The sequence below is a fragment of the Choloepus didactylus genome, chromosome 8 (genome assembly GCF_015220235.1).
Source record: "Choloepus didactylus isolate mChoDid1 chromosome 8, mChoDid1.pri, whole genome shotgun sequence".
Classification (NCBI taxonomy): Eukaryota; Metazoa; Chordata; class Mammalia; order Pilosa; family Megalonychidae; genus Choloepus; species Choloepus didactylus.
Window position 1 is genome coordinate 12,393,598 of NC_051314.1, and position 27,989 is coordinate 12,421,586.

Consider the following 27,989-nt stretch of genomic DNA (forward strand, 5'->3'; position numbering starts at 1 on the left):
AGAGTGCAGCTGGGAGTGATGTTTTGAAGAGAAGCAAGCTTGCTGAAGAGGAACATCCTGGGAGAAAGCCGTTTTGAGGCCGGAGCTTTGGAGCAGATGCCAGCTGCCTTCCTAGCTAACAGAGGTTTTCCGGAGGCCGTTGGCCATCCTCCGGTGAGGGTACCCGATTGCTGAGGTGTTACCTGGGACGTTTTGTGGCCTTAAGACTGTAATTGTGTAGTGAAATAAACCCCCGTTTTATAAAAGCCTATCCATCTCTGGTGTTTTGCATTCTGCAGCATTAGCAAACTAGGACAGCATGGATGACACAAGTTTGTTAAATTTACTGAAAGGTATATGCTTGAAATAATTAGGCAGATGTAAGAGAGCTGAGATCTACTTTAATTTGGTCATTGAAAAGGAGAAAGTGTTAAAATATGATCATTATCTGGTGCCATTTACTTACTATGAACTGGGAATTCTGCACTATCTGAAAGGAGATCATACCAGTGCAATAAAAAACTTAGAGAACATCATAAACTACAAAGACTACGCCATAGAAGCCCAGTTACATTTTAGAGCTCATGTAGCACTGGAACAAATAGCTAAAGAAAAGTGATTGAAACATGAAGTGTGGCTTTGTTTAGTATGAGTGAAATGTCCACAATAAGCAAAGTAATTAACAGGTAGAAAAATCATTTCTTTGTGGAAGAAATCCAAGAAGAGGCAGCTGTTAGGCATCTGAACAGTAACAGTAGGAAAGAAATCTACCATTACTTTCCCCCTTTTCCTTCTCCAAACCTATAAAACAGAATGTCTTAGACTAGCAGTTGGAGTGACTCACATTCTTGAAAAAGAAAAGACAAATGATGTACATTATAAAATATACTCTCTCTCATAAAAAAAGACACTGTTTAGAAAATGAAAGGCAAGGCAGACTGGCAGAAGCTATTTACAAACACAGGCGATAAAGGGTTTGTATTCAAAATTCTTAAAGAATACTTACAACTCAATAATAAGACAAAATTCAAAAAATGGGCAAAATACTTGATCAGACAGTACATCAAAGAAGATACACAGCTGGATAATAAGATGAAAAGATGCCCAACATGAATAGTTATTAGTGAAATGCAAGTTAAAAACGCAGTGAGACACAGCTCTATACCTGTTAGCATGGCTAAAATACAAAAAGGCCGACAATTCCAAATTATGACAAGGGCGTGGAGGAACGAAAACTCTGGTAGATAGCTGGCAGGAATGGAAAATGGTACAGCCACTGTGGAAAAAAGTTTGGCAGTGTCATATAAAATTAAACATACAACCCAACATTCCCACTTCCAGGTATTTACTCAAGAAAAATGAAAATATTCACACAGAGACCTGCAAACGTTTCTTGCCCCAAACTGGAAAGAACCCAAATGTCCATTACCTTGTGACTGGATAAACAAATTGGACCACATATGCACAATGGGATACTCCTCCACAATAAAAAATAACGACCTACCAAGGTGTGCAACGCCACAGATGTATCTTAAATGCATCATGCTAAGTGAAGAAAGCCAAACACGCAAGACCATATACTGTATGATCCCATTTGTGCCTGTGTGCTGAAAATTAGGTGCTTGGATGTCCTTTGCAACATTACTTGTAATAGCAAAAAACGGGAAGCAACCAAAATGTGCAAGAGTAGTGGAGAAAGACATTTTGATATATTTATACAATGAAATACGACACAGAAGTCAAAATGAATGATTGATATGAATCAACTTGAATAAGCCCCAATAATCTGACATTCAATGGGGAAAAAATCCCGGATTTGTAGAATACATATACAGTATTAAACAATGCCTGTAAATGTATAAGCACAATCAAACAGGAAGGAGGATGGTCGCCATTCTGGAGCATCTGCTAGGCCCAGATGCCTGCCTTCGTCTTCACAGCAACCTCCGAGCTAGTTCCTATTAGGTTTATTGCACAGATTGGGAAAGGAACAGCCCCTGGCCAGGCCACGTGGAGCCTGGAGGGCACCCGGCTTTGCTGACCCACAAGCCGGCTCTGGTGGCCCCTCCCTGCCAGTCCTGGCCTGGTACTCAGGACCTGGGCGGGGTCCCTGAGCTGGCGCTGGGCAGGAGGCCCTGAAACTCCAGCTGCAGCTCCCACCCCCTCCCTCACCTCGGCCGGGCTGCGACAATGCCTTCCATTCAGCCCTGTCCCCGCTGCCAGGCCTGCGGGCCGGAAGGCCGGCTCCCGCGTGTCCAGGCAGGGGCCGCCGTCGGCCTTCCCCTGCACTGCGCCTCTAGGCTGGACCGACAGCGCCAGCAGCATGGAGGGGTGAGTCTTTGGGCCCCAGGAGTGTTGGGGGGCTTAGAGCAGATGGGTGGCCCCAGGCAAGCCCCTGCTTCTCTCTGGGCCTCAAAGAGGCTGGGGAACGGAGGCTCTAGGCCCTTCCAGGGCCGGAGATTCTGCCAGGGTCTGCCCAAGGTGTGCAGGGGGGCAGCTGCTCCCTGCTCCCATGGGTTAGTCCTTCCGGGGCTTGTCTGAAGGCTCAGCAGCCCTGGACCCTTGTCCTTTCAGGGATCTAACCCCACAGGGACCCCTCCCCAGCCTGCCCTGAGCCACAGCCTTTGCCACAGGCTCTGGAGAAGGCCACCAGCTCCGAAGCAGGGATGGACTCTGGGACCCAAAGGAGATTCAAAAGAGACAGTGACATGCCACTGAGCAGAGACAGGGGAGGCTCAAAGGGTAGGGGCCCACCCAGGGGTCAGGAAAGGCTGCTCAGAGGTGAAGACACAGCTGAGAAGAGAAGGAGGAGCCCGAGTGGGTTAGCTGATGGCGGCAGTCAGGAGGGAGGCCTGGGTGTGTGCAAGGAAGGCCAATCAACTCCGTGTGTGTTTATGGTGGGAGAACTGTGGGGTGACTGAAGAATTTGAGCAGATTCCAGTTGGGGAAATAGGAGTCAGGACTTTCTCCCAAAGGCAATGGGGAGATGCTGAAGGGTGAAGGGTTTTCAGCTGGAGGTGTCATGGTCCCATCTGTGTTTTGGAAAGGTCCCTTTAGTTTCTGGGTGGTGAGCAGGGCAGAGGAGAGGCCAGGAAAGCCACGGTGGCAGTGGTTGTCCTGTAAGAAGTGACAGGCAGTGGCTGTGGATGTGAGGTGTAGGGGTTCAACAGGGGATGATGGATGGATGGACAGACAGACTGATAGATGAGTGAACGGATAGATGTGTAGATGGATGAACAGATGGATGAGTGGGTGGATGGATGGATGGATGGACAGATGGACGTTGCCCGAAGTACAGCCCCAAACCCATCTCCTCAGTTCCCTCATTCCAGTTCAGGCCAGCTAGACGGTACTAAGATAAAGGAGAACAGCAGGGAAATAAACACAGAAGAGCGAAGAGGCCCAAGCTGCCTGCTCACCCTGTCATGTGGCCCTAACCAGCTATTAAGTCTCCTCAAGAACACACAGCTGGTCCCACTCAAGCTGGCCCCACCACTTGGGGCCACTGCCATGCTGTCTTCTCCAGGTGGGGACCACCTTGCTCCCGGCCACCAGGGGGCCCCACCTGTCAGGTGATTGGCTGCTTCTCCACCACCAACCTCACAGCCCTGGCCATGCTCTGGACCCCAGAGTCATTGCACATTCAGCAAATCCTCAGAGCCCCTCGGGAGACAAAGGGACTTGCTGGGTGACCCCTCCAAGCCTCAGTTTTCTCAGGTGTAAAGCAGGGCTGATAAGAGAACCTCCACCACACAGGGGGTGTGAGGCTCAGGGCAATGACAAAGGCCTTCCCTGGCCCCAAAGGAGAAAGGTGCCCAGGTGAGGGGCTCTCGGGCTGGGAGACAGCACCGTGGCTGGGGCCCAGTGGGAGGACAGTGCGGGACCCTCGTCCCTGAGGACAACCAGCCCTCCCTCCCCCCAGGCCCCAGAGCTCCTCCCGCTTCTCCTTGGTGCTGCTCCTTCTGCTGCTGCTGGGCCTAGTGTGGCCCACGGCCGCTCAACGCTGCCCACGGATTTGCATCTGTGACAACCCCAGGTGGCATGTGAGCTGCCGGCACCAGAACCTCACCGAGGTGCCGGACACTATCCCTGAGGTGAGCAGGGCAGGGCAGGAGGGCTCAGGATGGCAGAAAGGGGGCAGTGGGAAGAGCCCGGGCTGGGACCAGGAGATCTACAATTGCCTGGCTGGGAGATCATGTGACTTGACTTCTCCGAGCTTCAGTGTTCACATCTGTACAATGGGAATAACAATAACCAATAGCAGGGAGATAACCTACTTAAAATCTTTACCATGTGACTGGAAGAAGTTGCTGGCCTATAGTGGATTAATTACAGACACTATAGCAGCAGGGAACTGGGGATGCAACTGGCGTGTCTTCATTTCCTGGGGCTGCTGTACCACAAACTGGGTAACTTAAAACAAAAGGAACTGATTCTTTCGGAGTCCTGGAGCCCAAAAGTCCGAAATCAAGGCCATCAGCAGGCCTCTGCCTCCTTGGAAGGCTCTAGGGGAAATCCTTGCTTGCCTCTTCCGGTTTCTGGTGGCCCCAAGCATTCCTTGGCTGTGGCCGCATCCCTCCACTCTCGGCCTCCATCTTCACACAGCCGTCTCTGTGTCCAAGTTTCCCTCACTGATCACATGGGATTTAGGGCCCATCCCAATCCAGTATAACCCCATCTTAACTAATTACATCTGCAAAGGTCCTATTTGCAAATACGGTCACATTTAGAAGATCTGGGGGAAGACATGAATGGCAGGCGGGGGGGTTACTATTCAAGCCAGGACAAGGGGTCAAATGTGGTCTCCACCCTATGGAGTCATGAGCTAGTGGGGGATAGAGAAAGTAAACAAGCGGTGACAATATAAGGTGAAAAGTGCACCAGTAGGGATGCCCTAGTGGCCGGGGTGGAAGGCTTCCTGGAGGAAGTGTTAGGGAAGCTGCGATCAGCTGGATGGATAGGATGAGGAAAAGGCAAGTGAGGGGTGCACAGGTGGGAGAACAGGTGAGGGAAAGCATGTACAAAGGTGTGGGGTTAGGAAGGGGCACAGGCCACATGTGGTCCCCATCCCTCAGCCTCCCCCTGCCCTTCCCCACTCCCCAGCTGACCCAGCGGCTGGACCTCCAGGGCAACATGCTGAAGGTGATTCCTCCAGCTGCTTTCCAGGCCCTGCCCCACCTGACGCACCTGGACCTGCGGCACTGTCAGGTGGAGCAGGTGGCCGAGGGTGCCTTCCGCGGCCTGGGCCGTCTGCTCCTCCTCAACCTGGCCGCCAACCGACTGAGCACACTGCCCCAGGAGGCGCTGGACGGGCTGGGCTCGCTGCGGCGCCTGGAGCTGGAAGGGAACTTGCTGGAGGAGCTGCGGCCGGGGACATTCCAGGCCCTGGGCGCACTGGCCACCCTGAACCTGGCCCACAATGCCCTTGTCTACCTGCCCGCCATGGCCTTCCAGGGGCTGCTGCGCACCCGCTGGCTGCAGCTGTCCCACAACGCGCTCAGCGTGCTGGCCCCCGAGGCCCTGGCCGGGCTGCCGGCCCTGCGCCGGCTCAGCCTGCACCACAACGAGCTGCAGGCCCTGCCCGGGACGGCCCTGTCGCAGGCCCGCGGCCTGGTCCGCCTCGAGCTGGGCCACAACCCGCTCACCTACGCGGGCGAGGAGGACGGGCTGGCGCTGCCCGGCCTGCGGGAGCTGCGGCTGGAGCGCGGGGCCCTGCAGGCCCTGGACGCCCGCGCCTTCGCCCGCTGCCCGCGCCTGCACACCCTGGACCTCCGCGGGAACCAGCTGGACGCCCTGCCCCCGCTGCAGGGCCCCGGGCGGCTGCGCCGGCTGCGGCTGCAGGGGAACCCGCTGTGGTGCGGCTGCCGGGCGCGGCCGCTGCTCGAGTGGCTGGCGCGGGCGCGCGTGCGGGCCGACGGCGCGTGCGGGGGGCCGCGGCGCCTGCGCGGGGAGCCCCTGGACGCCCTGCGGCCTGCCGACCTGCGCTGCCCGGGGGACGGCCTGGAGGAGGAGGCCGAGGAGCTGGCTGCGGCCGCCAGGGCCCGCGCCCCCACCCGGGCCCCCACGGGGGACAACGGGGCGACCAGGCCCTGCCCGCGCGCCTGCGTGTGCGTCTCCGAGTCCCGGCACAGCAGCTGCGAGGGCCGCGGTTTGCGGGTCGTGCCCGTCGGCTTCTCCAACAGCACGCGGCTCCTGGACCTGAGGAGGAACCGCTTCCCCGTGGTGCCCCGAGCGGCCTTCCCCGGGCTGGGCGACCTCGTGTCCTTGCACCTGCAGCACTGCGGCATCGCGGAGCTGGAGGCCGGCGCCTTGGCGGGGCTGAGCCGCCTCATCTACCTCTACCTCTCGGACAACCAGCTCTCCGGCCTCAGCGCTGCCGCCCTGGAAGGGGCCCCCCACCTGGGGTACCTGTACCTGGAGCGCAACCGCTTCCTGCAGGTGCCGGGGGCCGCCATGCGGGCCCTGCCCAGCCTCTTCTCCCTGCACCTGCAGGGCAACGCTGTGACCCGCCTGGCACCTGGGGACCTGGCCGGGGCACGGGCCTTGCGCTGGCTCTACCTGAGTGGGAACCACATCAGCCACGTGTCCCCTGGGGCCCTGGGCCCAGCTCAGGAGCTGGAGAAGTTGCACCTGGACCGGAACCAGCTGCGAGAGGTGCCCACCGGGGCCTTGGAGGGGCTGCCTGCCCTCCTGGAGCTGCAGCTCTCGGGGAACCTGCTCCGGGCCCTGCAGGATGGGGCCTTCCGGCCTGTGGCCGGGTCGCTGCAGCACCTCTTCCTGAACAGCAGTGGTCTGGAGCAGGTGGGCACAGTGTGTGTAGTGAGATGGGGTTGGCAGCACGAGGCCACCCGCTGCAGGTGTTCGCTCCACAAACACTTGCTGCACCTCAGTGCCAGGCCCTGGGTGCAGGGACCCTGAGATCCACCAGACACTGCCCTTGCCCTTGGGAGTTCAGTTGTGGCCACAGATCTGGGGGAATCCAGTGCCTCATGGCTAGGGGCCTGCCCGGGGAGGGCACAGCGAGGGCACAGCCGGGGCATGGAGGGAGGAATTTGGAACTCTGGGGCTACTTGCTGTTGTATACATTTAGGGGAGGGCTGGTGCCCCCAAGAAGCATTGCTATTAATCAGGGTGGGGCTCGGGCACAACAGAAAAAGCTGCAAACCACCTTCATGTGACTTGGAAAGAGCAAGTGCTTTGGCATCCCTAGTTTTGATCCCAGCACAGCCCTTTCCTAACTGCCCACCTTGGGTTCTCCTGCTTTCCCTCTGCTGGGGAGGATGGGGGTTGGGGGGCTCTGTAGGGCTTCACACCCGGGCCTGGCCACCTTCTTGCAGATTTCTCCAGGGGCCTTCTCAGGCCTGGAGTCTGGGCTCCAGAGCCTGCATCTGCAGAATAACCAGCTGTCGGCCCTGCCAGCCCTGCCCGCCCTCACCCGGCTCGAGCTCATCGACCTTAGTGGTAATCCCTTCCACTGCGACTGCCAGCTGCTCCCGCTGCACAGGTGGGCACCCCATACCCTGTCTCCCTGGGGGCACCACATCTGCAGGCGGCCAGAGCTAGGCAGGAGTGAGTCCTTTCCAGGGTCCCCTGGGGGCTTGGGGAGGACGGCTCGGAGCCTCGACTCCCTCACCCATGGAGAGTGCTCCGTCCTGCCTTCTGAGGTGGGAGACTAAGGTTCACTGGCACCCAGTAAATATGTACTTTATGTAATTCTCCTACTGGAGGGCAGCGGGAACCCGTCAGGCTGATGTGGACCCAAACCCTGGCTCTGTGACTTAGCGGCAGCCTCATTTTGGGCAAACCATGTAATCTCTCTGTGTCCATTTCCTTGTCTGTCAAAAGGGGGATGATAACCATAGTATCTACCTCCTGACGGTGGCAAGAATTAAATTACCTGTGTAGATTGGTTTGAACGGGGCCTGGTGTGTGGGAGGCTCTCTGTAACTGTTTGTGACTGTAACTAGCCCCTTTTCTCAGGTAAGGGGTTGGGGGCTTGGAGTGGCCTGCCCCAGGTCACACACTGGCTAAGCAGCAGAGCCGGCTCTCGGCCGAGGGTCCGCACAGACCCCTCAGCTCTCTTTCCTCCCCAGGTGGCTCACCGGGCTGAACCTGTGGGTGGGGGCCACCTGTGCTGCCCCTCCCAGTGCCCGTGGCCAGAGGGTGAAGGCTGCGACTGCCGTCTTCGAGACCTGCCCAGGCTGGGCTGCCAGGAAGGCCAAGCGGATGCCAGCCCTCAGGCCCAGCGCCAGGAGAGCACCCCGCACAGGGAGGCAGCGGGGAGCAAACAAGGTTGGCAGTGGGGCTGGTGGGGGGAGGCCTTGACAGGCGGAGCTGGATTCTAAAGCCCCTGAGTGGCCAGGCCTGACCTTTCTGGGACTCACGTGGTCCCAGGGCTGGGCAGTGACCCTGTCATCCATTCAGTGGCGTCCAGCCCTGTCTCCTCACCTCCTGTGTCTGGGCATGAAATGGCCAGGTGCTGTTTCATCCTGTGGGGCAGTGGCCTTTCGCATCAGCCATAGCACACCTGGTCCCAAGGTGTCCATAACCAACCCCACCGTCACCATATTTGCTGGATCTTGTGGGACTGTTTTCTGCTGTGACCCCATGTTGGGGCTGGGAACCACCTGGTGGAACCCTGCTCTGTGTCATTCCCCCACCCCCCGGATATCACTCACCCTCCCGACACCTCCACTCTGAGCTATTGAAATGAGTGCCTGGCACAGAGGAGCGACTGGGTAACGGCCATGAAAGGTATGCGAGGCTCCCTGAGGAGTCGGACTTCATCTCCTGGGCCCCAAGGGGCAGGTCCCCGAGCAGGGGACAAGGGAATGGGGAGGCATTCTTGATGCACCCGGCCAGAGGCCGCTTTTCCCTCAGACTTCGAGGAGACACTCAGTTCCCTCGGTGGGCAAGCAGGGGCACCTGAGCTCGGAGGCACCAGGCTCATCCAGTGTCTCAAATACAGCTTTCCAAAAGGTCAGTGTTACCACCCGTGACCAACCAAGTTGACCTTTAGGCACAAGCAACACAAACTACGCACACACCTGCCTGGTGGTGGTGGTGCTGGTGGTGGGGGCAGGCCCGGCAGGACAGTTCTAGCGAGACGGGGTGAGCTCACCAGAGAACAGGCAACGTTTATACTGTGTTGTTCTGTGGACTCTTCATGTACTAACTCACTGAAATGTCATAATTAACACTATGGGGCAGAATCAGACTATTCTGCTGCAACAGAAGGGGTTTATTTGTTTCATACAAGAAATTAGTAAGTGTGGGGAGGCCAGTCCGGGGCTGGAATGGCAGATGAACATGTCCTCTTCTCTAACGTCCTTACCGGGTGGTTTCTGTGCCCATGGCACCTGTCACCCTTGTTTCTTCATCCAGGAAGGAGGAGCAAGGGGCCAAAGTAGCAGACAAACCATCTTCCCAGAAGCCCTCGGTCAGAACCGGGCCCTGTACTCATCTGGGAAGATGAGTTCTTTTTAACTGGGCCCATCACCCTGAACAAAAGCAGGGTTCTGTGAGCAGGTGGCAGGGCCCAAGTTCACTCCCAGGCCATCTCCCTCCCACTGTCCTGTCCCCAAAAGAACCAAGACTCTGTCCCTCCCTTGGGAGGTGGATGCCACTGACCTGTCACCACCTGAGTTGCAGAGTTTTAGTGTGTGACAGGGTGGGGGCAGAGCACAGCCCCTCTGCCTGAGACACGCCTCAGCCTTCCTGAGACACGCCTCAGCCTTGTGTCCCACTGTCTATGCACTTTCTGAGGTATCTGGGCTGTGCCAACAGGCCACTTTCTGAGCCTGATTTCTGCACTGCATGGGGGCTGCCTAAGGCAATTGGCAACTGAACCGGCCTGGAAACACCCCAGGCCCGTGAGGATTGGAAACCTGCTCTCCTTGGGCTGGTCACCCCAGCTCTGGAATGAAACCAAACAGCCTGGGTCCTGAGCAAACCCAGTCAGCACATCGAGGAGGGGCTGGGAAGGCAGCTGGCCAAGCAGCACTGCTGCGGGGGACATGCCCCGAGCGGTGCTGTCTCTATCCAAGAATGGGGGGGATAGGGTGAGGGCTGACGCCCACCCCAACTTTAGGCTCCAGGCAGAAGAGCTGCTGAAGAGACGGCACTGATCATAGTTTCAAATGGAGATTGACTGGGAGAAAGAAAAGTATTTGGAATTGGGGTAGATACACAGTAAACTTCTCAAATACCATTTGAAAGAGGAGCAGGCAGAATGGAAATATGTGAAGTTAGACAGTAAGGAAAAGGGAGCCATTTTACCCCCTATATCCTTCTGTCCAAGAAACACTGGTGGGGTAAGAGCCACCTCAACCAGCAGAGCTCACCACTTCCCAACTTCAAGGCCCTGGGACCCTCTGGCCGGTCACACTCAATGGCTCCCTCTCAGCTAAGACTGTCAACACGTGGCCCCAAGCTCACCTGCCGATCCTGCTGCCCCTGGTGGCAAGTGGCCTGGTCTAGGCACACCCACCCCACCCACAGTCTGCTCCAGGTCCACCCTCAGAGGACCCTGCAAGCCTCCCCACCTGCAAGGCAGATGTGGCCTCTCCCCCACCACTCCTCTTAGGAAAGGGGCATCCGTGTTCATGCCAAAAGAGAAAAGGGGTCAAGGCAACCTCACAAGTCACTGGGACCCACATCCTGGTCATATCCACCAAAACCCTGCAAGGGGGTTCCAGACCTCCCTGGGGGTGCGAGGAGTGGTGCACCAGCCCAGGGGGCAAGAGAGGAAGTTCTTGGTGAGGCCTGTCAGGACTTAGGCAGAGGCTGCACCCATCACATCACTGTCACCCAGGCCACTCTTTTGGGGACGTGCACACACATGCTCACATAGTTCACAGTCTCGCCTTCCCGGGTGACCAGCGGCCACCCCGACCCTGGCAGGGGTGGATATGAGGCTACTGCTGGCAGTCTGGGCAGCTAGTGTTCAAGTCGGGACTTGGGCTGCAGAGGGAGTTGCTCACAGACAAGTGTGGGGACCCCAGGCAACCCCAGTCACAAAGGCCTTGCCAAGGAAGAAGGCAAGGCAAGAGGATGGGTCTGAGGAAAACCCAGGCTGGTCCTTCAGTGCCCGGCCCTTGCAGAATTTATGCAAAAAGGCTCAGTCTCCAAACCAAAGTGGGTGGGAGGACAGCTGTGGTGGTGACCAGGCTGGTGGCAGGGAAGGCTCAGTCCTCTGTCTCCTGCTTGATGTGCTCGAGGGGCACGGGCAGCTGGGGAGCCTTGTCGGGCGTGTCAAGATGCTCCTCCTTCACGGGCAGGGCAAGGGCTGGAGGGGTCGGGGGGAGAACACAGTGAACGTACCAGCGTCGCTGGGAAGGGCGGGGGCTCAGGCCAGGGGCTCAGGCCGCCAGGAAGGGATGGGATCTGGCTTCCTACACTTCCTACAGATGGGGCCCTCGGGAATGAGGCAGGGGGGCGGGGGGAGCACCTTGACCCTACTACAGGCCCTCTGGGGGCAACAGAGGGCCCAGCGGTCAGGTCACGCCCAGACAGGCAGGTTGTGCCAGAGATGCTGGCACCTGCCAATCTGCCACCCGCCCTGCCAAGCACCTGGGGCGGGGGTAAGCAGGCAGAGAGGAGGAGGAGGAGGGGCTGGGAGCCTGGCTGGAGAGGGGCTCGGCTCCATTCAGAGTTGGGGGAGTGGGTGCTTGGGAAGCTCTCTGGGCCCAGTGGCTTGAGAAGGGCTGCTTGGTGCACAGAAACTTCTCTTCAAACTTGACTCTACTCTCCCATGCAGGTGGGGAAGGAAAGGAGCCGCCTCTGAGTGCTGGAGCAGGGCCGGCCCTCCAGGACCCCCCCCCCCCACCGGCGGCTCTTACTCTCGTCAGGAACGGGCTCAGACACGGTCTTCTCTGCGGCCTGCACGTCCTCCTCCAGCAGGGGCTTCTTGGAGCCCTGTCTGAGGGGCCGGGTCTTGATGGGTGGGATTCTTTTCCCTTTGAATAAAACTGGAATCAAACCTGAGCCAGGATCGTATCTACAAAAGGTGCCATATGGGGAACAGAAGGCCCCGGTCCCAGCTCTGACCCCTTACTGGCTGTGTGCCTGTGGGCGAGTTCCATAAAGAAACCGGGGCTCAGAGCGGCCATGATCATTGGTTTCCCTTTTCTGATCCTCAGTTTCTTTCCCACAAAAGGTGAAGTTCCTGGCCCTGCATTTCTGAATGCCACCAGGGCCACCTCCTGTCTGAGGCACGCCACACCCTCTCACACTCACAAGCCTCCCCAGGGGCCTCACCCCTGGTTCAGCGCGGGCCCATATCGGGACACTATCTTTCCTGCATGGTGCTGGGTCCTGGAGACCAGCTCATCACCAGCCTGCAGCCTGGAAGAATGGCTTTGCCTCTGCCCCCTCTCGGCCCCTCTCCAACCGGCTGCTCCTCAAGCTGAGCCCACGTGTGCTTGGGGAAGGCGGTGGCAGCCCAGGGAAAGGACACGGCCTGCCCTGACAGCCAGGGGGATGCTGAGCACCCGGCAGCCTGCCTTCTCGGCTCCCACCCTGCCCGGAGGCCACGAGGGAAGAACGATGGCCTTGGAGAGATGACACCATCTCTCCTAGCTCCTCCTGCACTTTCCACCGAGACACAAGAGCTGCGGCCTGCCCAGGAGGACCATGAGGATGCCCTACCCCTTGTGGTGCTCTTCCTCAGCATCCTAACCACTTCCAGACTAAGGACTCCCAATTTTAGGTTCTGGGTCCCCAAATCAGAGTGAAGAGCACGTGAGGTCAAAGGGCAAGGGAGAGGATACGGGGCAGGCTGGTGAAGAGAGCTCAGTATGTGGGACAGTGTCTCGGGGAGCCGTGCCTGGAGGGCTGCCTCGCCATCCTCCACTCCCGGGGCCCCCAGCCCCGCTGCTCTGAGGCATCACTTACTTTTCTTCCCAAACTGTTTCCTTTTCTTCTTTGTAGCCTCTTTGGCCTTCAGAGGTGTGTTTGGCTCTGTTGGAGAAAAGTAAGAACAAAAAGAATGAGGAGAAAGCCTACACCCCACAGGGTAGAGGCGCCTCCCGAGACCCCTGCCTGTCCCCACTACCTTCCTTCACATGCAGGACACCCCAAGGAGGGAAGCCAGAGTGGGGCGATGAGGGCAGGGTGGGAGGAGGGCAAGATCAAGGAAGGAGCACTGTGGGCCAGAGGGAGGGGGAGACGGAGGTCAGGAGCGGAGGTGGGGGGCAGGAACAAGGGCCACTCTTTCTCAGGCCTGGGCACCAGGAGCACAAAGGCAGGGACTGGCAGGGAGGAAAAGAGAAAATGAAGGAAAATCAAGAGCCCCTTACGGCAGTGAGCACCCGGACCTGTGGCCACTGGCGGCTGCAGCTGGTAGCCGGTGAGCTCGCACCAGCCCACGGGGTAGATGTCTGGGGACTCGCAGTCCACCCACTGGTCATACTCGCTGTCCCAGCCATCGAAGTGGATGCTGAGGAGCCGGTGCACCACCCGCCTCACTGTGGCCACGCATATGAGCCGGGGCTCCATCAGGTCCACGGCCTCCAGCTTCATGCCCACCTTGAAGCCGTGGCTGGGGCAGTCCTGGGGAGGGGGGAAAAGGCAGCTGCCAGGCCGGCCAGCTCCCCGCCCCGGCAGGCACGCCCGGCCCTACGGGGCTCTGGCAGAACCGGGGGGTTGGGGACTGGGGCTGGCCCTGCAGAGTGCCAGCTGGGGAGGTTCCTTGGGACAGTGATTCCACTGCACTTCTTTCCCAGGCATGAGCCCCTCTCTCTGAAAAAGGGACCAGCTAACTGAGGCTCCGCTGAGTGTCATGTCATGGTTTGGGACCTCTCCCCAGGAAAGGGCTGATCTCAGCAGAGAAGCCTTAAGAAAAGAGCAGGGGTTGGAGCAGGTGCCCCGACAGTAGTCAGCAGGGCGGGTCCTGGGGCTGCGCCAGGCCCCCGGCTCCGTCCTCAGCCTCTCACCATGTTGAAGAGTCTTGATGGAGCCGCTTTTGACTTGGTCTTTTCCAAGTACGTGTCCCAGTTGAAAGTCTGGGCCTCGCACCCTGGAAGAGCAGAAAGCTTGGGGTGCTGGGGTAGAGGAGGGGAAGTGGGAAGGAGATGGGGTGGGGTGGGCACTGCAGCTTGTCGGTGCACCACCCGGAGTATCCCAGCAGCCCCTGCCCTCATCCCCAGCTACTCCCTGCTCGAGGACCACACTCCCTGTCTGTATAGGTTGTTTCATGACCCAAAGGGACAAGAGGGGGCTCTGCTCACCAAGCCACACACTGGCAGGGGCTGAGGCAGCCTGGTAGTGTCCGGGCAAGGCTGGCCCTGTGTCCTTGTCACTTCTCTGACACAGCCTGGGATTCCAAGCCCTGGGGGTCTCACTTGGCCAGGAAGCCAGGCCTGTGGCCTCACCTGCTCCTCCCCACTTACCTTTTGGGGGTGTGAGCTCAACATCATTCTTCTGGCAGAAGGTGGCTGGGAAGATGGCGTGGGAGGAGGCGTGGTAACAGAACCAGTCCGAGCCGTCTGTGGAGGGCCCCCCATCCACACAGAGCATCAGGTATCCGTCCAGGAGAACCTAGGGTGTGGGGGTGGGAGGAGGGAGGCAGGGCAGCTTGTGAACCTCATATCACGCGCTGCACCCCATCCCAGGATAAGGCAGCTATGGTGAGGACAAAAGCAAATGGATCCAACTGGATCTTTCCTGAGAACACCCTGAGCTTCTCCTTCAGAGCACTTCTGTAATTACATGTTTGTGAGATTATGTATCTTCCATACTAGAGAGCAAGCACCAAGCCAGCAGGGACGAGGCCTGTCCGGTTTGCACTGCATTCTCGGTGGTGAGTGCCCGGCTCAGCACAGAGTGAACGTGCTGAATGAACACATCAGCAGCGTCCCTCAGGAGGCCGAGGCTTCAGCAGTCATGGAAGAACCTAGGAGCAGAGTCAGCCCAGCTGTGGCTAGACTGCACCGGCACTCAGCGGAGGTGGCAGGCGGAAGGCCCCGGGAGAGGTGACAGAGCGGGGCCTCCACTGACCCAGGACCGGGCTCAGCCAGCTGTTCCACAGCACCTGTCCAATCATCCTTGGACCCCGGCCTGGAAGTGGATTCCAAGCAAGGAGCAGATGAGCACCCTACTCACAAAACCCAGTAGCTGAGGCCCAAACCAGTGTTGGAGACGGCACGGACTCCTAGCCCTAGGAGTCCACCTGAGCCGATGGTGGGGTGCGGAGGTCTGTCGCCCTGCTGATCCCCTTGAGGGGTGGGACTGGCTCACCTTGCACACAGTTGCCACGCAGATGTTGCCCAGATTCAGGGGGTCAATGGCCTCCAGCTTCATCCCCTCCTCAAACCAACCGCCTTCTGTGTAGACGGCCCGTACCTTCAGGGAAAAGGGCAGCTGGGGGGCCTCTGGGTGGGCCAAGGGGAAGGGCTGAGGGGGAAGCAGGCCTCAGAGGCCACAGCCCTGGGAAGGGAACAGGGAGGAAAAGGGACGTCCTGGGGGAGAGCCAGAGCCCCCTGGTCAAGGGAAAAAGTGCCCAAAGGCTGGGCCTCACCTTCTTGAAAAGGTAAGGAACCGCGTCGCAGTAGATTTTCCGGAAGGTGGGATGATGGGCCATGTCGCTGCGCCTCTCTGTGGGGGTGATGGGGGATAGCAGAGGGAGTGGGGGAGAGAAAGGAGCTGAAGGCAGCTAGAGAGCAGTCTTCACTCCTGCCCCCAGAAATGGGGGGCTGCCCTGCCTAGGCACTGATCTGTATTTCATTGCACCCTGCTCCCCACCAAATACAGGATAGACTGACCAACCTGGGAAACACCAAGAGCTCCCTGTAGGGACTTTTCAGCCCCGAGCATGGCTGCCATGAGACTCAAACTCTTCCCACATGACATAGGAGAAAGATCAGGGCCTGTGGCACCTGTGTTCAAATCTTGATTTTTTACCATTTCCAAGTCAGGTGACCTTGGTCTAGTCTCTTGTCCTCTCTGCACCTTTGTACCCTCATCCGCAGAGTGGAGAAGAGTCTCCACCTCATGCCCTCTTGTGAGGCCCAGAGAAGGGGCTCCCCCCAGCCTGGGGCTCTGCTCACCTGACATCTTGATGCCGTGGCCGACACGCCGTGACCAACCCACTGGGTGGATCAGGGGGCTCCACATGTGGCACCAGAAGTCATCATCACTGTCCCCGTCCTCATAGAGGAGCCGCAGGCGCCCCCCGATCACTGTGTCCACCACAGCCATGCGGGTGCGCGACACCTGGGCCTTATCCACCACTTCCAGCCGCATGCCCTGCCGGAAGGGGTACTTCATGCTCTCTGCCATCTGCAAAGACACCGGGCACAGGCCTGCTGAGGCCACAGGCCCCTCCTGCCCACCTTCCTGCTGTCTCTCAAGAGTAACCTGAGTTCGGGAGGGACATGCCCTCCCACCCCTAGGTTCAACCACGGCTCCCAGTTTCCTGACCTGACGGAAAGGCAGCCAACTTACAACGTGTGTGCCACTTCTTGCCAGCAAAGTGTCAGTAAGGGGCTTTGACAGGAATCACAAAACCATTTCAGACCCAGGAGACTGAGGGGGCCCAGAGAGGCCATGCCCTGTCCAGATTGCATAGACCTCACGAGTGCCAGTGCTGGGCTTGAACCTGGCCCCTGGTGTCCAGCCTTGGGTCTTCACAGAGCCCTGCACTCTGATCCCATGGTCACCCCATGTTCCCCTCTACCTCCGGCCACCTCTGCTGAAGTCACGTCCAAGACTCATGTCCAGAGGAGGCCCCTGGGCCTCTACGCCCAACCCCAGCCCTGACCCGATGGGCTGTGGTGCTGTTTTCAAAGCTCCTCTTTTGTTTGCTGTGACTCTGGAGCTGTCCTGCCTGGGGCAGAGAGCAGGCAGGTGAGCTCTGCAGGGTTTTCCAGCTCAGCGAGAACCGGCCCCCAACCTAGGAATGGTGGAGACAGGGTATGTTTAAGACCCGACAGTGCTACTTCAGGGCACACCAGGAAGGGGCACATCTCCAAAGCGTCAAAGCAGCCAACAGGAAAAGCTGCAACAGGAACTCTGAATCAGACTTATCCTTCAGCTCACAACCCTAGGGCCGGAAAACATCTGACACTGGGCCTCAACCCCGTGTCCCAGCACCTCAGTTAGGAGAGTGAGATCCCTAGGGTGGGGCCGGTGGGGGCATCCTACCTACCTTGCCTTTCCCAACCTGTTCCCTTCTTCTGTGCCTATTCCCAGTACAGCCCACAACCCAGAACACTCGGTTGTGCTGGTTGTGGTTACACACTGGAACTTGAGTTCCTTAAAGGCAGAACCTGGGTTTGAGTCATCTCTACATCATTGGCTCTGAGCACATAACTAGGCACACTTTAGTACTTGATAAATACCAATGAATGAATGAACAGATACACACCCACACGTGACCTTGGCTGTCGCGTCATTCATTCAAAACATTTTGCTAAGCATTTACTACACTGCAGGGACCAGAGGACATTGAATTGGAGCTACCTCTACAAACTCAGCCCCTTCTTTTCTTCTCCACCCCAGTCTTCAGAGGGGGGCGGCAAGCAGGAAAAGACCCTGCCCCGCTGAGGCTGTGCTCTCTGTGCCAAGGCTCTCAGGGCTTCGGCTCCCTTCTCCTTCCGGGGCCTCCCTAGGAGCTCAGACAATCGTTCTGGACTCCTCCTGGACTCACAACCCTCCCCTTCTCTCCCCCCATTATCTAAAATTTTGCCCCAATCGGGCAGGGGCTGAGACTGTCCGATTCTGCTTTTGTATCCCCTCCAGCATGTACTGCAGGACAGCCAGTCATCACAGGTTTGCTGATTGCTCCACCACCCAGAATCAAGCCCTTTTCTACTGAAGCAGAAAAGAGGCCACCTCGGTACCCCTAGCGGCCTGCCCCACCCACCAGCATCTGCCTCATCTTAGTGCAAGGACCAGCTGAGAATTAAATGATCATCTTCAATCACCAGCTTTGTCAACTGTCCAAGGCACTATGGGAAATGCAGGAGAAAGAGCTTATGATTTTGTTGGAGAGAGAATAAAGAGGACATGAAAAGACAATCAACAACATGGAGAGACAAATAGCAAACAAGCGGTATCCTGTTAAGTTCTAGTAAGGGAAAAATCACTTCTAGTTTGGGGAAAAAAAAAAAAAGCCTGAGAATATTTCCTTGAGGCGCTCTGAACTGTTCCTTGCCAGAGGCCAGCTCTCTACTTGCTGAGGCCCATGGGGTGCACCCTTTCCACCTGGGGTCCAGTGCCTTGGGTGATAAGGCCTCACCTTCCACTCCACCCACACCCCAGCCATCAAGGTTCAATTCAAATGCCATTTCTCCCGCAGCCTTCCTCAGTACTTGCCTCTCCTCTGAGGCCACAGGGCAGTCTACTCTGCACACTGGGGAGACTCCCACCCAGGGCAACACAGGAAAGCACACCCTTGCATATACAACGCGGCAGATGCAGCCCAGGCACCTGCAGATGAGAGCCCACAACCGGGGGCTGGCTCATAGGGGTGGGAGAGGCCACATTTTCACTGTAAACCCTTCCGATCCCTTTGAAATTGTACCATGTGCACATATGACTTTTTAAATTAGAGAACTACACCATTTTTAAACAGGATAATAAAATTTCACACCAATGATTCTGAAGCATAGCCATGGTTCAGAACCAAAGCTATTTTAGAATTATTCAAGTGCGTGACACCTGTTTCCTCTGCCAGAGGAGAGCTTCCTGGATGGCATGGTCTGCATTCTTTCATTCCCCACAGTGCCTGTATACAACAAATACTTAAGATCTATTGAATGAACGCTCCTGAAAAATGCTAGGAGCAAAGGCAACAAGGGATCTGGAAAAGTAAAAGGCAGACAAAGCAACAAAGGGTCTGGGTAGGGGAGTTGTCTGACCTTCGGCTGGAAAGGCAGACGGCAACTACACTGGGGCAGCTTGACTCCATCCTTGAGAAACACGGAGCCACTGAAGATTGCCAAGCAAGGGAGTCCAAGCAAAAATGCCCCAACTAGCAGCATAAAGGATGGATTCAAACAGAAGAGGGGAGGGAAGCGAGACTGGTTGGGAGGCCCAAGAGGCTCCTTGCCAGACCTTGATATGGAAATCCACAGGAAGCGTCCTGGAGCCCACCAACTGCTTCATGAGGTAGCCCTTCCAGTCGGTGAACTTGGCGTGGATGGCTGTGGGGCAGAAGCAGGATCTTGGTTACACAAACAGCACCCCCATGGGCAGGGGGCAGCAGTCACCCCAGAGATCGGGAGAGGACAGTCACCTAGGGTGGCCGGTCACCTCATCTTGTAAAGCTGGGCTCTATAACGGGGAGGGGCAGGAAGCAAGGAGGCAGGAGGCTCTGTTCTGGTGTAACAGAATACCAAGGATGACCCTTCCCACAGTGCCCTGGGGGAACAGCATGGAGCATGTTCTCATCAACTCACTCCGCGGGGGCACCAGGATCTTGCTGTTGATGGCACACCAGCCGATGGGGTGGACATCCACCGTGCCCAGGTTGCACCAGAAGTCGTGGCTGGCATCATTTTCAAAGCCTTCATACCGGAGCAGCACCCGATACCCTGACGGTGAGAGAGTGTAGTATAGGGAAAGGCACATCTTTAGGCCTTCCCACTTCTCTAGCCTATCCTAAATTTTCTGCTGCCAATTCCAAAACCTTCCAGGTGAGTGGGTCCCTGTTTTCTCCCACAGTCATGCCCAAAACAAAGCCAGGTCACTTATTAGAAAAACCTTATGGCATAGTGGTGAAAACCAATCTTCTATAGCCTGATCACCCTGGAATATGCTTTAAAAACAGGAGTTTCCAAGCTTGCCAAACTCTCTAGTCCCTGCCAGGGCAGGCAAGGTAGGGGCATCCCAGGAAGCAGGGACAGAAACTCCAGTGGGTGGTTTGTTTTAAGCCAATTTCGGCCCAAAGTGCTGCCCATCCCGTCTGGAGATGTTACTTTTTAGACACATCCCTGAACCTGCCCTCGGCAGAGGACACTCACCAGCTGCCTGGATGACAGTGGCGATCCAGTAAACCCGGCTGGGGAGCACGGCGTCACTGTTGAGCACCTCCACCTTCATCCCCTTCATCACATCCTCCCACTGGTCATAGAGCGGGACCTGGGAGGGGAGAGTGGGCTGTCCAGGCTGCCAGGGAACAGAGGCTGCCCTCATCACCCCTTTACCTTGGCACCTCAACTTTTCACATCACTCACTGTGTGCGGAAAGTGGTGATTAAGACATGTCTGCTGCCCTTGAAGAGCTCGTTCGGGGAACAGGGGAGATGGTTAGGACTAGGGTCAGACAGACCTGCGTTCTGAGCCTTCCAGGACCACCTACCAGCTTCATGATCTTGGGCAAATTTCAAGCCTGCTGAGCCTTAAGCCCTGTCCCTGTGCCCGTCCGTGTAGTAACAGCAGTAGCGCCACCTAACACTTTCGAGTGCTTATCATGTGCCAGGCCCTGTTCTCAGCACAAGCACCATCTCCCCTCCTGGCTCAGACCTGGGTGGTATTATTCTCTCCTCACTTCACAGCTCACAGAGCCATGTACCCCCACATGTGGAGCATTCTTTCTCCACTTCTCCACGCCCCCCCACCCTCCACCCCTGGGCAGCAGGCTCACTGTGGCTGCTTCCAACATCTAACCCCCGACTTTGCTGCTGGTGGTGCCTTGACTCTCCTCTGGGAGTCAGCCCTTTCTCACTCTCAGCCCTGGCTTACGCCCCTAAGGGGTATCCCTTCCCAACTACCTGGCCGGAGACTGATTAGTCACAGAACCTGAAAATGGGCAGGCTACACGAGGCACCTGGGGACAGGATTTTGCAGAGAATATTGATTCGTTTATGTTAAATGCAGAACAGAACATATGTAACTCCCCTGAGATGAGAGTGCCAGGGCTACTAGAGAATGGAGGGCAAAATAAAAAGGCTTCCCCCACTGGGAAAGCTGCGTTAGCAATTCAGAGGAGAGGAGACAGAGTTAAGCGCCAGCACTTCCCGGTCGGGGCACACCCCCCAGAGCTCGGAGCAGTTAAGAAAGGAGAGGCCAGGAAGCTGATTTTTACTCAGGTCAGGTGAGACCAAAGAGGCTGCCTCCAGATGGATATGGCTGGAGGAGGTATCCACACCTGCCTCCGGGGGGGCCGAGGGGACTAGCCCGGTGCAGAAGCACCCAGCTGTCAATGGGAAAACACTCAAAATAGGGGTAAGGAAGGGGGTGGTGCAGTTCTGAGTTGGCAAGACCCTTAGATATCAACTAGCCCAAAGTTCCATCAGGCAAATAAGCCAAGCAGGGACCTCAGAGTCAGGCCCAGTCAACAAGAATCTGTGGAGGACTTTTTGAACAGAATGGACAGTAAAAATAAAAGACTTCAGCAATCCGGACCTCCCACTGTTCTCTCCCAAGTGCGGCCCTCCGTCCTGGAAGTGCCCCCGGGAAGCAGGTGGGTGGGATTAGCTGGTGAGCACCACGTTGCATCCCCACCCCAGGCTCCCTGGCTCCCACCCCTGGCCTCCGGGGCACTCACGTGTTTGAAACAGCTGACAGGAGCAGCTTTGTAACTGTGATCCTTCAGGAACTTCCCCCAATCGAAACCCAAGACCAGAGCTGCAGAGCAGAAAGAGAGGGTCACGGAGGTTGGAGCTAGGCCCTGAGGACTTGGAGAAGGCACAGACGCTGGTCCCCTGGCTCACTCCCTGCAGCATTCTGAACACTAAGTCCACGCTGAGGTCACCTCACCCCAGCAGCCCCACTCTGCTCACACAGCCCCTCCACGCTCCCGTACCTGGCCCACCAGTGGCCATCAGGGAGGCTGAGGTCAGAAAGGCGTGACTCAGTGGCAGAGGAAATATTCAGAGGGAAATTTCCCACCCCTGTTCCTCAGAGGAAAGAGGGAAATTCAAAGGGCAGGTGGGTTTAAATTCCCCAGACCGCCCCCAACCTCTCCCTGGCCACACCCAGTCTACATCTGTGGGAGGTGCGCACACCTGGGCCCCTCCGACTCTCACAGCTGCTCAATTTCAGTCAGAAACTGAGCCCAACTAGAGCGGAGATGCTGCATGCTCACGCATAATTTGCTTAGAAATTGCTACGCAAAAGAGATAAAGGTTCCTTAACACACCACTCATCTTCCCATATCCTCATCAAACTAGATCTGGGCCTCCAATGCCCCAGGGAAATAGAAGTCATAGGGCCAAGAGTGAAGAGAAACAGAAGTTAATCTTCAGCTTTGGAATCATCAAGGGGAGGAGTCCTGGTGATTGAAGGGATTTTCAGGGCTAGTTTCCACAATACCTAGCAACAAGCAAGCCTGGATGAGAGTACTTTCTAGAGCTAAGGCTGGCCATCTCTTCCATCCCCCACTCCTAGGGAAGGCCACCCCAGTTCTGGCACCCTCCTCTGTCCCTGGCAGCTGAGCACCAGTCCCCTGCAATCTTACCGTCTTGCCCCGTTGGTGTCCCATCTGCTAGCTGTCCGGTCCCCTGGGAGTGGAGGAAGGCCCCAATTTTGGCAGACCAGGCTGCTTTGTGCAGGACTTTGGCTTTCTTGGTAGGTGGTTTCCCCTGAGGAAAGAAGGGAGGTGTGTGGCCTCGTGGCGAAGAATGTGGCTCTGGACTGCCTAGGTTTAAATCCTGGCCTTGGACAAATAACTTAACCTCTTTTGGGATTCAGTTTCTTCATTTGTAAAATAGGATGGCGATAATAACAATGCTTAGCTCAGAGGGTGGTTGCAAGGATAAATGAGCCACTGCGGCTTGCCTGTCGGGCAGTAAGAGCTTAGCGATTGTTAAGGGGGGATGGGGGGTGGGGGGCTGTCAGCTGAGCTGCAGAGCAGGGAGGGAGGCCTCTTGCGTCTTTTAAGTGAGGTGCTTTCTCTCCCGCCCACCTGAGGCTTCAGTTTTCATTCATTTCCTTCCTCCTGTGCTTCTACAGACTGATGGCAGAAAAAGGGCTACAGAGACTGAGAACTCCCTGAACCTTCTGTACATAAATGAATGTTCTGGAGAGAGAGTTCACAGCTTTCATCACATGCCCCAAAGGGTCCTCGTCCAAAGACCACTGATCTGGGCTGTTATCTTTTAATTTCAGCACTGCCCAGAAAGGCCAGGGAATTTATTAAATAAAAAAGTGAAGTAAAAATATGGGTTTAAATTCCAGACAAACCTGGGGTCAGAGACTTGCTCTACAACTTTTAGATGTGTACCCTTGAGCAGGTCACTAAAATTTTTGAGACTTTAATATGGGAATTTTTTTTTTAAATCTTTAATTTTTTTTTAGGATCATCAGTTGGACTGAATGAAAGTGCCAGGCCTTTAGCAAGAAGCCCGAACTGTAGTTTTTGAATTTGTTATTAACTTTGAGGAGAGGGATTGTAGATGACTGTTTTTTCTCCCCTTGATTAAGTTCTGCAAAATGAGGGAAACAGTAATTGTCTCACAAAGGAGAAAAAGTGTGTGGAGAGCACAGCAGGCTTCGCACACAGCAACTTTCAATAAGAGTCACACCAGTCGTTCTCAAATTTTGCTGCACATTAGACTCACCTGGGGAGCTCTTTAATTCCCTATGTCCAAGCCATGCTCCATCCCAATTAAATCAGAATCTGTGGGAGTAGGACCAAGTGTGACTATTTTGAAAGCGCTCCAGGAGAGTCCAATGGGGAGCCCAGTTTGAAACTCGGTATTGCAAGTGTGACCACAGGGGCTGTGAAACAACCCGAGGCTGACATTTGCTTCCAGGCTCTGTTCTGCCGATCTCTTCCTGCAGAGCCTCTCTAGGGAAGTCGTTCCACCTCTCTGGACCTCAGTGCATTTACCAATAAATATGTGAGTTGGACAATGTACCTCTAAGAGTCCTTTCATCGCTAAAATCTTTCATCATCCCCACTATAAACGTGAATAAAGATTGGTAAGAATAAGTAGGTGGCTGCCTATAACAATGAGGCCACAGATAAGGCATCAACGTCCCAAACCCACCAATGCTAGCTGAGTTTTGTGCCTGTTTCCCAGCTTCTTTTCAGAGTATTTGCTGATGTGTGGGGCAAAGATCAAGGGTATCAGACTTCTCTAGACTTGTTTAGAATCTACTGAATACATCAGACTCTGGGGGATGAGGGTGGGGAATGGAAGGTAGCTCCAGGGATCTGCCTTTTAGCAAGCTCCATAAATGGATTCCTCTGCCCTCTAAAGATGGAAAGCACAAGAGATACTGGGAAGTTTTCAGTCTCAGAAAGCCACAAGCGAAGCCCTCTTGGCCCCCTGTCTTCAGTAAGTTGGACTCTTGTCTCAGCACCCAGGGTCCCAGGAAAGTTCTTCCAGTGACTGCCTCTCACCTGTAATCTGGCCAAGATACTGGCTTTCTTGGAGTTGGAGGAGTAGCTCCTGGAGCAGGAGACACTGCAGAACCTCTTGGTCTTGGAGAAGAAGGCTTCCCTTGTGCCCACGATCCCACACATCTCACAGACAGCTGGGAAGAGAACTTAGCATATGACTCACAGACACCCCACATCAAACAAATACAGGCCTTTCACAAGGTGCGCCCCAGCCCCCACTAAAGCTAACACAATTGGAATAAGAGGAACAGAAGGAGGTTTTGTGTGCACACCTGAATCTATTTTGCCTAAGATAAGCTGTTTGGCATCCCTTGGCTATATGAGTGTCAACAGTGAGGCTAAGGAAAATATACGAGGGCCAATGAGGAAAGAGGCGAACATTGGAGAGTTTGCAAGAGAGGAAAATGAGAAAAGAAGAAAAAAATTATAGGGAGAGAAAGTGCCAATGTTACTTAACCTCTCTGGATCTATTGGTTGAACTATATCAGCTTTTTAAAATGCCCAAGCCAGTGATCCTAATGATTGGTCTATGGGGGGACACTGGCATCTGTATTTTGGTAAAAGTTCCCCAGGTGATTCTAATGTACAGTCAGGGTAGAGAACACCTGCACCAGACATGTGGTCTCTAATGGTTCCTTCTAGTTTTAAAGTTCTAAGATTCTAAGAAAAGGGAAGAAAGATAGAAGGGAGAAAGATAAAAGGGAGAGAGGGAAAGAAGACAAGATGAATAGAAAGGTAAGATTCCACTGGCAAAGAATATTAGATTACACTTTTAAAGAGTCCAGGCACCAAGGAATGGGAAAGTCATCACAGACTGTCCAGCCTGCCTCTTTTCACAGGAACCCACACACTGGAGGCTCTGACTCAGGGGTCCAGCAGCTGCCCAAGGATCACATATCTGAAGTCAACTGGCTTCCAGATAATCATGGGGATTCTTACCTGCCCCTCCTTGCCCTCCATCCTCTTACCCAGAGGTAACTTTAGTCTATATTTCCGCCACCCTCATTTCTAACCGACAAGCTATTTCTTGTCCCTTCCTGGACAGTAACCGGACACTTTGGGTGTCCCATCTTCTCTATCTCCAGGCTTAGAAAGTCAGCAGCCAATCACACAAATTAATGTAAATGCAGCACCTTGTTAATGACTGGTACATAATAAGTGCTGAATTGATTTTCAGTGTATGAAAGAATAAATAAAATCACAGTTGGAAATCTGACTGTGGCAGAGGAATTGACCTTTGTGGCTACTTAGGGGGCTTGTCTCCCTCACAGGTCCTTACACATCAATCCCTTAGACATCAGATTAAACAGCCCTGTATACCCGGATAGCTCTCCCCATATGGCCTGTATCCCCTCTTTCTCTATAACCTCCTGACTCCTCCCCATCTTCAGGGGGCACTCTGAAGGCACCTGGCTCAGAACCACTGCCATCCAAGGAGCGGGGAGTCCCAGGGCTGAGCAAATGCAGGGGGGAGGTGGGCAGCTCCCCTGCTTCCCGATCCTCATTTTCTGCTTCACTTGAGTCCTCCAGATAGGAGCTGCTTTCACTGCCCACACTGCTGTTGTAACCCCGGAAGCTGTCATAGCCACCAAAGAGCTCTAAGTCGTCGTCATCTTCCTCCATCAGTTCTGAAGATGGGGTTTCCTAGTGGCAGAATGACACAAACGAGGCAAGAAAAATCACAGCTGGCTTAGTGTACGGGGTGAGAGGCTAAACCTCTACTCTCAGCCCTCTTCCCTGTTTCCTTGTCAAATCAACAATTTGGGACATTTTTCAAATACCCATTTGAATATAGGATCATTATTCCTGCTTATACAAGACTTTACCACAATTCAAAAGAATAACTATATGGCAAAGAAGCTACATGTTAATAATTCACCAAGCTCATTCTGTAGATTTAAAATGGTATTTTAACATAGTTTGAATAGAATACACAATGTAAAAATATCCTAAGATGCCTCATGAAGACTTTCTGGGATAGAAGGTGTACATTAGAAACCCATTCTTCCCCTTCAGCATACGTACAACAAAATAATCTCAACTTGAATACAGTTTAAGTCAGGAAAAAGCAATGTTAATTTGATATCCAGACTGCCCCAAGACGGTCTGGGAGGCAGAGGACATACAGATAGTTATGTATAGTGCCTGTACTCCAGTTTTAGATTTAGCTCTATTCCAAACTAGCTATGAGTCCTTGGGCAAGTCACTTAACCAGCTTGGGCCTCAATTTTCTCATCTATAAAATAAGAAAACTATATGGCTCACAGGAGTGTTGAGATGTCAGTGAGATATTCATTAGAAAAGGTGTGAAGCAAGATGAAGAGTTTGTGCTCTGAGCCAGGACTCAAATACTATCTCTACTACTAACTAGCTTTATGACCTGCAGCAAGTCATTCTCTCAGTACTTCAGTTTCCTCATCTATAAAATGAGGATCATACAATCTATTTCATAGGATTTGGGGGAGAAGTAAGAGTTAATGCAGGTAAATCACCCAGAACACATAGTAAGTGCTCAATAAATGTTGGCAATTATCATTACTGGTTAAAAACATGGCTTCCCAAATCAGATTTGCCTGGGTTTGATTCCTGGCCCTACCACTTATTAACTGTGCTTTTGTGCAAGATATTTAACCTCGCTGCCCTCAGTTTCTTTTTTTCAGTACAACAGAAACAATAACAAGCCTTCTTTAGAGGGTGAGGATTGAGATAAAATCATGTTAACCCTATTTCTGTTTCCAGCAGTTACTAACAGCTCTTAAAGTGTGAGTTATTATCATTTTCCACTTCAGGACCTTTTCCAGAGTAGATTTTGAGCTATTTCACTTTCTAACTGCAACTACATATGCAAATATGGTAGGAAGGAAACCGAATTCAAATACAGGGTGCCCAGAAGCCAAATGATTACAAGGTAGGTGGGTTACCGGTTGTGGTGGAGTGGGAAAGCATTAACAGGTACGGTTTTGGAGCCTGACAGACTTAGTGCCCACCTCCTTAAGTATGCATCTGTGTGACATTCCTGGGAGTCGCACTACCTCTCTAAGCCTCAGTTGCTTGAACGAAACAATAACACTGGATTGGTGTGAGTATATTAGGAGATAATGCACGTGATCGCTCCAGGCAGGGAGAAAGTGTTCATTAATCTTTCCTCTCCCCTTCACACTAGGCGGCAACAGGCCTCACGATCTCTAAAGGATACGGCCACGAGAAGGGAAGGACAAAGGGAGTGTCACGAGCGCTCAGATCCTTTACCCCGCTCCCCGCCTCCCAGGCCAGGGAGGCGCTCTTCTCTCAACTACTGGCCCGACGTAGTTGGCCCGACACAGCAGTGGAGGAGCAAAATGCAATGCCAATCGCTCTTGGCCCTAGGTCAGCATAACCACCTCAGTTTATTCATCCTTCCACTCTCCACCCTCCAGGCATCGCTAAAAGGCCTAAACAAGGGTCAACTGAACGAGGCTCTCGGGGTTCCCGTTCCCATTCACACTAAGCCCTCTCCCTCTCACCTCGATGCTCCGGGGCTTCTCCATGAGACCTAACACAGTTCCTTCCACCGTCACCAGGTGCAGGAAGCCATATTGCCCTAGCCGCTCTCCCGGAGCGCACTCATTGGCAGCCTCCCTGAGCCGCGAACCAATCACGCTTCAGAAAACGAAACAGCCCCTTCCGCGCCCGTCCAAATCCCTCCTTCCCCTCTGCGCCGCGGGTAGTTGTGGGACTTG

General features: G+C 54.8%; 2 protein-coding genes across 3 annotated transcripts; one reads left to right on the forward strand and one right to left on the reverse strand.

Annotated features, from left to right (window-relative positions):
• The first annotated feature begins 2,155 nt into the window (after positions 1-2,155).
• Positions 2,156-11,957, forward strand: CHADL (chondroadherin like). The gene is made up of 6 exons (XM_037846593.1): positions 2,156-2,310; positions 3,902-4,073; positions 5,083-6,780; positions 7,317-7,483; positions 8,073-8,271; positions 11,738-11,957. Exons 1-6 carry the CDS (start codon positions 2,303-2,305, stop codon positions 11,762-11,764), a joined length of 2,271 nt encoding a protein of 756 aa, XP_037702521.1. The 5' UTR covers positions 2,156-2,302; the 3' UTR covers positions 11,765-11,957.
• On the reverse strand, positions 9,206-27,876 carry L3MBTL2 (L3MBTL histone methyl-lysine binding protein 2). Of its 2 annotated transcripts, none has more exons than XM_037846595.1 (17): positions 27,774-27,876; positions 25,680-25,914; positions 24,271-24,404; positions 22,381-22,504; positions 21,469-21,548; positions 19,944-20,061; positions 19,380-19,514; positions 19,036-19,124; positions 16,026-16,257; positions 15,497-15,573; positions 15,217-15,321; positions 14,370-14,517; positions 13,914-13,996; positions 13,278-13,530; positions 12,874-12,939; positions 11,820-11,936; positions 9,206-11,266 (listed from the first exon to the last, which is right to left on the reverse strand). In XM_037846595.1, exons 1-17 carry the CDS (start codon positions 27,795-27,797, stop codon positions 11,166-11,168), a joined length of 2,121 nt encoding a protein of 706 aa, XP_037702523.1. In that variant the 5' UTR covers positions 27,798-27,876; the 3' UTR covers positions 9,206-11,165. The 2 variants fall into 2 exon arrangements, with proteins under 2 accessions (XP_037702523.1, XP_037702524.1); XM_037846596.1 differs by having other exon boundaries at positions 13,296-13,530; positions 27,774-27,797.
• Positions 27,877-27,989: the final 113 nt, after the last annotated feature.

What these genes read in the sequence shown, in the direction of transcription:
- CHADL (XM_037846593.1), top strand. An exon ending in ACAGCAGTGGTCTGGAGCAG is followed by an intron (nt 6,781 to 7,316) that starts GTGGGCACAGTG and finishes ACCTTCTTGCAG; the next exon opens with ATTTCTCCAGGGGCCTTCTC. An exon ending in CAGCTGCTCCCGCTGCACAG is followed by an intron (nt 7,484 to 8,072) that starts GTGGGCACCCCA and finishes TTTCCTCCCCAG; the next exon opens with GTGGCTCACCGGGCTGAACC.
- L3MBTL2 (XM_037846595.1), bottom strand. Translation starts at nt 27,797, where the DNA reads ATGGAGAAGCCCCGGAGCATCGAG. An exon ending in CATCAAGACTCTTCAACATG is followed by an intron (nt 13,531 to 13,913) that starts GTGAGAGGCTGA and finishes CCCCCTCCCCAG; the next exon opens with GACTGCCCCAGCCACGGCTT. An exon ending in TGAGCCCGTTCCTGACGAGA is followed by an intron (nt 11,267 to 11,819) that starts GTAAGAGCCGCC and finishes CGACCCCTCCAG; the next exon opens with CCCTTGCCCTGCCCGTGAAG.